General features: G+C 51.4%; 4 protein-coding genes across 4 annotated transcripts; 3 read left to right on the top strand and 1 right to left on the bottom strand.

Moving 5' to 3' along the window:
• Nucleotides 1–362: 362 nt before the first annotated feature.
• nfr1 (putative AIF-like mitochondrial oxidoreductase (Nfrl)) lies at nt 363–2,153 on the top strand (the record flags this gene model as incomplete). The annotated part of the gene is made up of 3 exons (XM_025572137.1): nt 363–585; nt 639–828; nt 887–2,153. The coding sequence occupies 3 exons, from the start codon at nt 363–365 to the stop codon at nt 2,151–2,153; spliced, it is 1,680 nt and encodes a 559-aa protein (XP_025428192.1).
• A 606-nt stretch (nt 2,154–2,759) lies between these two features.
• On the bottom strand, nt 2,760–4,255 carry BP01DRAFT_347359 (DNA-directed RNA polymerase I subunit RPA43; the record flags this gene model as incomplete). Its single annotated transcript, XM_025573682.1, has 1 exon — nt 2,760–4,255. Exon 1 carries the CDS (start codon nt 4,194–4,196, stop codon nt 2,760–2,762), a length of 1,437 nt encoding a protein of 478 aa, XP_025428191.1. The 5' UTR covers nt 4,197–4,255.
• Nucleotides 4,256–4,514: 259 nt separating this feature from the next.
• Nucleotides 4,515–5,741, top strand: BP01DRAFT_385712 (J domain-containing protein; the record flags this gene model as incomplete). The annotated part of the gene is made up of 2 exons (XM_025577627.1): nt 4,515–5,174; nt 5,235–5,741. 2 exons carry the CDS (start codon nt 4,515–4,517, stop codon nt 5,739–5,741), a joined length of 1,167 nt encoding a protein of 388 aa, XP_025428190.1.
• A 2,209-nt stretch (nt 5,742–7,950) lies between these two features.
• Nucleotides 7,951–8,817, top strand: BP01DRAFT_385711 (uncharacterized protein; the record flags this gene model as incomplete). Its single annotated transcript, XM_025577626.1, has 2 exons — nt 7,951–8,363; nt 8,424–8,817. The coding sequence occupies 2 exons, from the start codon at nt 7,951–7,953 to the stop codon at nt 8,815–8,817; spliced, it is 807 nt and encodes a 268-aa protein (XP_025428189.1).
• Nucleotides 8,818–10,122: the final 1,305 nt, after the last annotated feature.

Below are 10,122 nucleotides of genomic sequence, written 5' to 3'. Positions count from 1 at the left end.
TCCACTGCACGCACACCCCCCAACTATAGCGCAATCTACTTCCCCTCCAATCACCGTGGCACCCAATGCGTCTTCCCCTCCTTCTGGCTCGTCCTCTCACCACTACCACTACTAACCCTCTCCTCCATCCGGGCTTCGTCCAACTCCCGTCTGCTGCTGCTACTCGTCGCACTCTCGCGACCTTCTCATCTACCTTCCGGTCTGCCCTCAATCGTTGTGGTTGCCGCAATATCTCTTCCTGTCGCTGCCACTGTTGTGCTCATCGTTGTCCATCGACTTCCTACCCGTGCTCCTCCTCATCCTCCTCCTCCTCCTCCTTCTCCTCCTCTTCTCGCGCCTTTTCGACGACTATCCCCGCCAACATGGTCCAACAATATAAGCTCAAGAATGTCTCGTCTTTCGCAGATGTTAAGGAGCTAGACAAGGTTGAATGTGATGTCGAAGGCATCGAGGAAGGCAAGGTCCTCCTGGTTCGTCATGAGGGCAAGGTCCATGCTATGACCCCCAAATGCACCCATTACGGTGCCCCCTTGAAGCTCGGGGTGTTGGCCCCGGAGGGCCGCATCACTTGCCCCTGGCATGGAGGTAAGCTCTTCAGGTCCTTCGTTCGCTGTTCCATCATTAATCCACCCTGATAGCCTGCTTCAACGTCGTCACCGGTGATGTCGAAGATGCTCCGGCGCCGAATGCCCTGAAGAAATTCGATGTTTTCGAACAGAATGGTGCCGTTTACATCAACGCAGAGGAGTCGGACATCAAGGCTGCTCAGCGAGATCCTGTAATGAAATGCAAGGCGTCCGACTCGGATAGACTAGTCATTGTTGGCGGGTATGTGATCTCCAGTGTGAGTCCGAAGTCAGGTACTAACAGAAGCTCCGTGCATTAGTGGAAGTGGAACTTTCGGCGTGATCCAGGCGATCCGTGAATTGAACTACGCCGGTGCTGTGACCGTCATCACACGGGAGCCGAATCTCATCATCGATCGGACTAAGCTGTCCAAGGCGTTGATCGCCGACCCAGCGAAAATTCAATGGCGACCTGAGGACTGGTACAAGGAAGCCTCCATCGAGGTTGCCCACGATGATGTGGTCGGGGTGGACTTTGATAAGAAGACCGTATCCACTAAATCTGGCAAGTCGTACCCCTACACCAAATTAGTGCTAGCCACGGGAGGTGTGCCGCGCACTCTTCCCTTGGACGGGTTCAAGGATCTTGGTAATATCTTCGTGCTTCGTACCATTCCCGATGTGCAGGCCATTCACCGCGCGTTGGGTGAGCAAAAGAACAAGAAGGTTGTCGTCATCGGCAGCTCGTTTATCGGCATGGAGGTGGGCAACTGCCTTGCAAAGGATAATGAAGTCACCATCGTCGGCATGGAAAAAGCCCCTATGGAACGAGTCATGGGTGAACAGGTCGGCCGCATATTCCAGAAGAATCTGGAGAAAGCGGGCGTCAAGTTCAAGCTGAACGTGGGTGTCTCCAAGGCCACGCCCTCGAGCTCTGATTCTAGCAAGGTTGGGGCAGTTCATCTCGACGATGAAACGGAGCTGCAAGCGGATCTGGTGATCCTTGGGGTCGGTGTGCGTCCCGCGACCGACTTCCTCAATGATAACCCAGCCATTACTCTTGAGAAGGATGGGTCTATCAAGACGGATGAACACTTCGCGGTGAATGGTTTAAACAACGACGTCTTCGCCATTGGCGACATTGCCACCTACCCGTACCACGGCCCCGGCGCTGATCAGGACAAGGGGAGCTACACCCGTATCGAGCACTGGAACGTGGCTCAGAATGCCGGTCGGGGCGTGGCCCGTGCCATTGTTCACAGCCTGAAAGCTGGATCCTTGCAGTCCCTGAAGCCCAAGGCATTCATCCCGATCTTCTGGAGTGCCCTAGGGTCTCAGTTGCGCTACTGTGGTAGCACAGTGAACGGCTGGGACGATCTGATCTTGCAAGGAGAGCCCGAAAATGCTAAGTTCGCGGCCTACTACACGAAGGGAGAGACTGTAGTGGCCGTGGCAACGATGGGGATGGATCCGATCATGGTCAAGTGTGCGGAGTTGATGCGGCGGAAGAATATGCCGACCAAGTCGCAGATCCAGGGTGGGGCAGACATCATGGCTGTCGATGTTCCTACTTCAGTGAGGATCTGATATAGTATCTAATAGGTCATCTGATAATATTTGTCTGTATGAAGTCTGGGTGATTACAGTCAGTGACTGTGTGATCTTCGACTTGGCCGAAATTTATATTCTCGAAATAGTACTAGTTTATATATTGTCGCATGGACCACATGCAAGCATCATGTTTCTGACGAAGGAAGCCCAGTTTCCCTTGAAACAAATCTGCTGGATTTCAGATTTGGAAAACGTTCGATAAGCAGTGATGGTCGGCTCAATGACAGATGAAATTCCACTTACTGCCTTTTGAATTCGTCATCAGCGATAAACAATCCGGAGCAATTGATGTGAGAGCGAGTCCAGGCTGATCGAACAAGTAAATTTTGATTCTCCCATCTAACGCCAGGCAAGAGATACATCAAAGATCATCAAAACAGCTTGATAAAATATGTAACATGCAGGAGAAACGAACACAGAGGACAACAGGCTCAACGAGATTCCGTCCTTGCCCGAAGAGAAGCACGGAACGCAGTGCTTGCGGTTGAGCTTAGAATTCAGCTCCTCTTTCGCTTTCCACACAAACGTACACACATCGTGAACAATTAAGCAATTTAATGAAAGTATTTCATCGGTAGTCCACTAATCCTTAGACTTCTTCTCCTTCTTCTCTTTTTTAACGGATGAAGAGGAGGACTTGCTCTTCTTCTCCTTCTTGATTTTGGTGCTACTAGTGGACTTGGAGGGAGTGTCGACCGCAGCGATTTCCTCCTTCTCCTGGTCGTCGACGTCCCGGAGTTCATCAACTCGATCCGTTTTGGCAGCACCAAGCGGTACGGTGAATGAGACCGAGGGGGTGTCGACGCTCCCGTGTCGTCTGCTGGAGCCCGGTCCAGCGGACGACAGGATTCCGTTCCGCTCGTCCTCCAGAACCTGGACTTCCTCCTCCGGGGTGAGCATTGTGCCCTCAATGCTGATGAACCCGCGGTCCCGTTCGGAGCCGGGAATGACGTCGATGTCGACAACGCGAAACTTGATCGTGCCGCGCACGCGGTGGCCTGAGACGGATTGGAAGTAGCCCTCTACCTCGTCGTCGTCTTCGTGGTTGGCATTGGCGGCGGTAGTAGGGTCATTGATGGCAGACAGGTCGGTGCTGGGGTTTGAGTTAGAGGGGTTGAGGGGGTTGGCGTCGGACGCAAGGGTCACGGGAGTAAAGTGCTCGAGTTCGGGATCGAATTTAGGCTTGGATTCGGAATCCGACTCGTCATCGTCGTCATCATCTGAGGATGGGAATCGCTTGGTATCGTCACTGGATGTGTTATTGGTGGTAGAAATGGTGGTGGTCGTGGTAGCAGTGCTTGACTCGACTTCCTGCTCGTCACCTGGCGGAATCCATTTCCAGTTGGAGGGGAGGCGTTTCCGTTCGATACCGACGGAGAAGAGGTTCAGGGCGATGGCGCCGAGGAAACCCTCCGATTGTACATTGACCCAGCCCTCCAGGAGTTGACCGCGCTGCGGACGGAAAACAAGGAAGGTGGCAGTGAGGTAGACATAGAGAACTCCGTACTCGCCGGCGGTGCGGGCCAGAGTGAGGGGTTGCGGGTGGTCTTCGGTGGCTGCGGCCGCGGCCGCGGACTCCGGGCTATTGGGGGGCGTGCTGGAAATCGTGACATTGGAATAAGCCAGGACAATACCCTGAAGTGGTGGGTAGTAGGTAAGAAGCAGCGGGGAGAGGTGCTCGGCCATGAGAGAGGCCTGCGCATGGGTTGGAGAAATGGAGATGGGTGATAGTGGGAGGTAGAGGGTTGCGGTGGTGAGAGTATAGGGGGAGCTTTCGGCAGGCGCATTTGTGGACTTCTTCTGGCTCTTCAATGATGACTTCTTGCTTGTGCTGCTGCTGCTGCTTTTCTTATCACGAATGGGCATCGGAGTCGCTTGTTCATCGGTGATTGTGTGCTTGCGCTTCTTTTTCGACGGGGATGAAGTGTCCTTGTGCTTGCGTTTGCGCTCCTTCTCCGGCGAACGGTTTAATGCCGGAGAAGCAATTTGTGAATCAATCTCCATCGCGTCAATAGCCATTGTGACTGTGAAGAGCGCAATGGAAGCGCTGCGTCGCAATCAGGGGTACAGAGTAGACTGATTTTCTGCGATGTCGAGGAACTTTTTTTTTACCTTTTTTTTTTTCCCTGACTGTTTTTCCTGTTCGGGGAGGATAGAGTCGGGCGGTGGGAGAGGCGGTGAGCGATAGACGCTGGAGACAAACGGGAATTACTTCGTATTTCCCCGGAAAGTAAACACTTTCCAGTTTCACTGCGGTTGTCATTTGCTTGTTTCTGGAGCGGTCATATGGAGAGGAACTAAAGTTCTGTCCGATAGAGCCTCTTGGACATCTCGCTCATGGCGTCACTTTTATCTTACATGGGATGGGCTATCCTTCCAAACGTGAGTCTTACATTCCCGCCAGGTGTCCGTCTCTCGGAGACTGCTATGCGACACCGAAATGTGTCGCTGACAGGTCACCCTCGACAGTATGCCACCTCAATCGCACAAAGTGTTTACTATGGCCTTACCATTCGCGCTGGCGAACCTCGACCTCAGCCAGGCACTCCTCGTTACGCCCGGCACCGGCGCCGGATCTTTGTCTTGGTCGTGACCAGCTACCTTCTCTATACACTTTATGAAACCTTCCACCGGGTGCAAATCGCAGGCGATTTCTACAAAGCTCTCGGTGTCTCGCCCCTGGCTGATGAGCGAACGATTAAATTGCGCTTCCGCCGCCTAGCCGCCCAGCACCATCCGGATAAGATCGCGTCGGGTGACGGGCTGCGCTCCGATAATTATTTCGTTTATCTAAAGTTGGCGCAAGATACGTTATTAGACCCAGTCCGTCGCTTTGCATACGACCGGTTCGGACCGAGTATGCTCGAATGGGGGGAGAAGAAGACGATGCAGGAGTACATGTTTGCCGGACTGCAACGTTCTGTCCCGCAGTATGTCGGGGGTCTGGTGACCATTATGATTCTGCATTTCACCTGGTGGTCGGAGTGGGGGCGCTATGTGGGTGTCTTTTGAATATAGTATCCTATGTGTTCAACCTTATACTAATGTGGCCTTTAGTGGCGCTTTTTTACCTTTGCAGCTCTGGTGAGTCTCGAGTTGGCACTCATGACACACCCTGGGGCCTTGTTCTTTCCCGCATCCTATTTGCCCGATGCCGTTCAAGGTCTACTTGGAATCTCCGCGATGACATCCGGGTTCTATCTGCTACCATTCCAAATCCTCACACTGGCCCAGCGGGCTTCGGTGACGCTGCATATCTTCATCTCGCAGGTCACTCCACCAGAAATTGGTCGACGAGCCTCGTCTGGCGCGGATGGGCAGCTGCACCCGCAGACAATGCAACGGCTAGGACAGCTACTGCAGCTCTCGCGGGCAACTGATGGCGAAGCGACCCAGCTATTGCAGCTGGGATTTGCGCCGTTCAAGGGTGACCGTGAAGGCGTGGCCACACTGCGTAAGGGGATGAAGGAAGGCTTGGTGCTGAGTGGTGTGCGGGCTAGTCCGGGGGTGCAGCAGGCTGTGGCGGAGGTGACCCAGCGGAAGAAGCAGGGGAAAACAGATTGAGGTCGTTTATTTTGGAATGAAATGCCGTAGAATGATTTCCTTGCACCAGTTACAAGCAGACGAGTGGTTCTCTGATCGTAATATTCGGATTCTCGGTAGAAACCTTATCCTCCGTACACTGAAGTGGAAAGGCATCTAGGCCAGCTGGCCAAGATTTGAGCCCGAGTAGAATTCTAAGCTGGTCAAGGGAGCAACCACTCTCTACTAATTAGTATTCAACAACGATGAAGCAAACAAAACACGAATGGATGACAGCGGAAGTGGTCCAGCGCTCGTCCAAGGGGTCAGCCGGGGTTAAATTGATCCAGTAATAACGCCTATCCTTGTCGTCTTCATGGCGTGGTCTGTCTGTGACTCTGTGCCGCTTTACAGTTCGTGTTGAGGATCTAAAGTGGACAGACACCTGGGGATGGAATCTTACTGGAGGATGAGGGGAGAAAATGGAAAAACTGGAGGTGGAAAAGTGATGACATTCCGGAAGTGGCAAGCCGATCGGAAATGGTGGAAGAATCGAGTCATTTTTTATTTTTTATTTTTTATTTTTTTTTCAGGTTGGGATGAGGTATTTCTGGTTGCCTTTCACCGGAGGGGGGCGCTCAGTTGCACTCATCCTATGCCAGACGACTCGATTAACTGGTTTGTTTCTCTCGGCTTCCTTTCCGGGATTGTCTCGGCGGAGTTGCAGTGTGCATAAATACTAGGTAGATGCTGATTAGGCCATGTCATGAATAGTCGTAGGTAGTAGGCAGCAGATGATTCTTATAATCGGTGTCAAGATGTTGTCGCTGTTGCTGTGGCTGTTGCAGCTGCTAGTTACTAATCAAGTTACTACGATTACAAGCAGGTTCTTTCGTTCGACGCAAGCTGAAGGCGCCAAAGTCTAACGTGGCCGAATTCGGGACGAACGATCCATGATTCTGTGTCTTTGCCTTTCCCTTTCAATAGTTTTGAAGGGTGAGTGAGAGACATGGTTGGAGTAAGAACTAAAAAGAAGGGGTGGATTTAATTTCAAGGCTGATAAGAGACGAGAACGAGACCAGACCGAACCAGACCAAAACAGACCAGAAATCTAACGGAGTACTCTGTACTCTGTTACCTACCGCTTTGTAAGACCCCCATCTGATTAGGCTGATAGGATGAGATGAATAACTAGGATGAACTGTACGGGGTACGGAGATGTATCAATCAATTCACTTGAATCAAGAAAAGGGACAAGAAGACAGATTGAAGCAGAGTAGCGCAGAACAAAGTACGAGAAGAATTAGCATGTAGACTAAGTAATCAAGTTAACTTGCTTCCAATTGAATGTACTCCTTAGTTAACTAAGTTACAAGCAACTAATTAAGTCACTATCTATGTACGGACCAAACAGGGCAAAAGAAAAGAACTTGAAAAGTATGTGTAGTTGTGTACTGTACTGGCGTGGTTTTCGTATTGTCCCATACCATTCCTGGGTCTCATCCGATTAGAAGATCCGCGGTAACAAGGCGTACGACGACTTCATCCCTTCGAGCTTCTCTCTCACTGACCGCACCAGAAAACTCGTTCCCCTAGACGAGCAACACACAACATCCACCCAACCACCACCGCAATGAAACCACCACACGGCGCCTCGACATCCCCATTCCCTTTCATCCCTCCCCCGTCCTTCCTTTCTTTCTCTTCTTCTTTCCCCCCCACCCCCAAATTCCCCTTCTTCTTCTTCTTCCTCCTTTCCCTATACTTCTCACCACTATCAACACCACACCCATCTCCGCCCTCACCACCTCTCAACGCTTCACCACCAAACGGACTATGTCACCGCGGCCTCACCTTGCCTGTTTCTATCAGCCTTGCCAATCTCACGCTTCGCCTTGACCCAGTCTCGCTCGCCGACGCCGCCGTGTTGGAACCGAACCACGCCAACACTCTTTTCTTCCCACCAACCTTACGCTAAATTCACCCACGTCACGATCACCGTCTAATTCCTCAATTAACTCTTTTCTACCCATCTCTCCTCCGGACCTTGCCGTCCGATCGCTCCTAAATTAAAACCTCGTCGCCACCCTCGGCATCTGACGGACGCCGCCTCAGTATCTTTCTTACCCACCACCAGTTGGGTATTACTCTCTTCACTCATCCTCTCATCCGAAGGGACGAACACTCCCTATCAAATCGTCTTCGTTCCGAATCGTTTCCACCATCAAGGTTACTGGCGGCCAGCTCTGCTATGGCTACCACCACCGTCACCGCGAATGGTCGCTCCAGCCGGTCTGGAAGCTCGAAGAAGATGGTTGTTCTCAAAATGTCCCCCGATCTACTAAGCCAGTTCGCGACACCAACCCCAGAGAGCAAGGAATTGAAGAGCAAGAAGCAAAGTGACACCCCGGCCGAGTCTCCAGTGAAATTCAAGGAACCCTCATCACCTGCTTCTTCATCCGCGGAACTGCCGCCCCCGCCCTCTTCTGTGGACAATGCCTCCGATGCAGCCTCTACGCCTGCTGCAGGCACCTCCGCTGCCGACACTCCCCGTCGCAGGGGAGTGCCGGGCCCTAAGCCGGGGAGCAAACGGGGCCTAGGCCAAACGGGTGAGACATACCCGAGGCCGAGAGGCAAACCCGGCCCCAAGAAGAAACTAAGACTGTATGTTGCTGTTGCTTCTCCAATCCATGTACCTATCCCGCTAACCCGATAATCCCCCAGTGATGATGGCACTGTCGACCATGTCAAGATGGCTGCTAATCATAAGCTCGGACCTAAGGCCAACCTTGGCGCCATCAATGCTGGTCTGCGGGCGCTGGACCGGAGCGGTGCCCCATGCCGGAGATGGGAGCGTAAGGTCTTGCAATTGAAAAGCTTCACGGGCATCCAATGGGCATTGCCGACCTGGCGCGCTCCCAAACCTCAGAAGCCCGAGGAAAATAGCGAGGCTAAGGAGATTGCACTCGAGACCGGGGACAGTGACAGCAAGGCCAATCAAAGTGCCAGCGGGGTCCCAAGTGAGAAGAGCAATATGAGTGATGGGGACCTTACCCCACTGCCTTCGAATATTCCTGACGCCTCCTCGCCGGCTCCTGCCATTGCCATGACCGCCTAGTCATCTTCCACCGCACCCTCATACTTATTTAATGTCTTTCTTTTCTTGTATATTATTATTTCTTTTACCCCCTCTTCTCTCTTTTCTCCCTAAAAAAAAAAAAAAAAAAAAAAAAAAAAAAAAAAAAAAAAAAAAAAAAAATTCGGGTCCCCTTTTTTTTTTTTTTTTTTTTTCTTTTTTTTTGCATTTTTTTAAAAACTGGGTCGGCGTTTGGACGATCTCGGTCAGGTCACCTTCGCGCACTGCTACACATGATGGATATTTGTCACCGCTTTGAGTGAACTGTCTGGGATCATCGTTCTCCTGATTTCTTGTTTGTTTCTTCTCTTTGTTATGTAACACTAGAATTTCGCGGGTACGGGAACGATTCCCCGTGCAGGGCATGGATGGGCATTGTATTGCAGCAGTTGGAAGCATGTACGCATGTATGGTATATTTATGGATATCACTTTGTTACCTTGAATGGGTAGGAGGACTGATTATGAAATTCGATTGTGCTAAGTTATTCTTTGGCATGCAGTGTCTCTTTTACGTTCCGTGAAAAGAGGGATTTGGGAGGTTGTGATTGGTATATTCGATCCAGTTTCAATTGGGAAGTGTACCTAGAGTACAGTAAGTCCGGAGTAGTCCGTACATAGAGTAGAATTGGTGATACAAATTCTGCAATACCTAACTACCCCAATGCAAGGCCAGAGAGATATGCGAGGACCAAGGCGCTTTCTTTCTTTCTTTCTTTCTTTTCCCTTTCTTCTCTGTTTGTTGGCTTCTGTCAGACGTCGACGCTGCCCCGGAATTTCAAGCCTGTGTTTTCCCCGCACTGATGTGTTTCTTGGTCGTCAGGCCATCATCCCCTGTCATACCTTCACTACTTTCCCCTCTCTTCTGGCTTTTGTCACGCGAGCTTCGACGTGACCGATGATATCCTGAGTCCCCTCCAACATACGCTTGATCTCTTTCCTCGTCTCCACCAAACTGCTTCAATCTCCACGGTCTGGCTCAGCTGAACTGTGCCCGGTGATCATTTATACCTGTTTAGCTGTCGATACGTATTACTCTACAACCAGAGACGATCGAGCAGCGTAGAACGCAACTTGCACAGGAGAAGCGGCACAGGAGACTGAGAGCTTCAACCGCGTGGAGTCAATGATCGGGGCATTGGCTCCAACTAACTCGTGTGAGTGACTCTTGGATCCTGAGTCGATTTGTGGTTTTGGCATGATTGTATACAAAGTTACAGTATGGGAGTGTATTGACCAGTTGGGGGCTTTTACTGTCTTTCCCTCCCACTAGTTACTGAACAGGAAT

The sequence above is a fragment of the Aspergillus saccharolyticus genome, assembly GCF_003184585.1.
Source record: "Aspergillus saccharolyticus JOP 1030-1 unplaced genomic scaffold BP01scaffold_37, whole genome shotgun sequence".
NCBI classification, from domain to species: domain Eukaryota; kingdom Fungi; phylum Ascomycota; class Eurotiomycetes; order Eurotiales; family Aspergillaceae; genus Aspergillus; species Aspergillus saccharolyticus.
The sequence above is the reverse complement of the archived record's forward strand: the minus strand, read 5'-3'. Positions and strand labels throughout refer to the sequence as shown.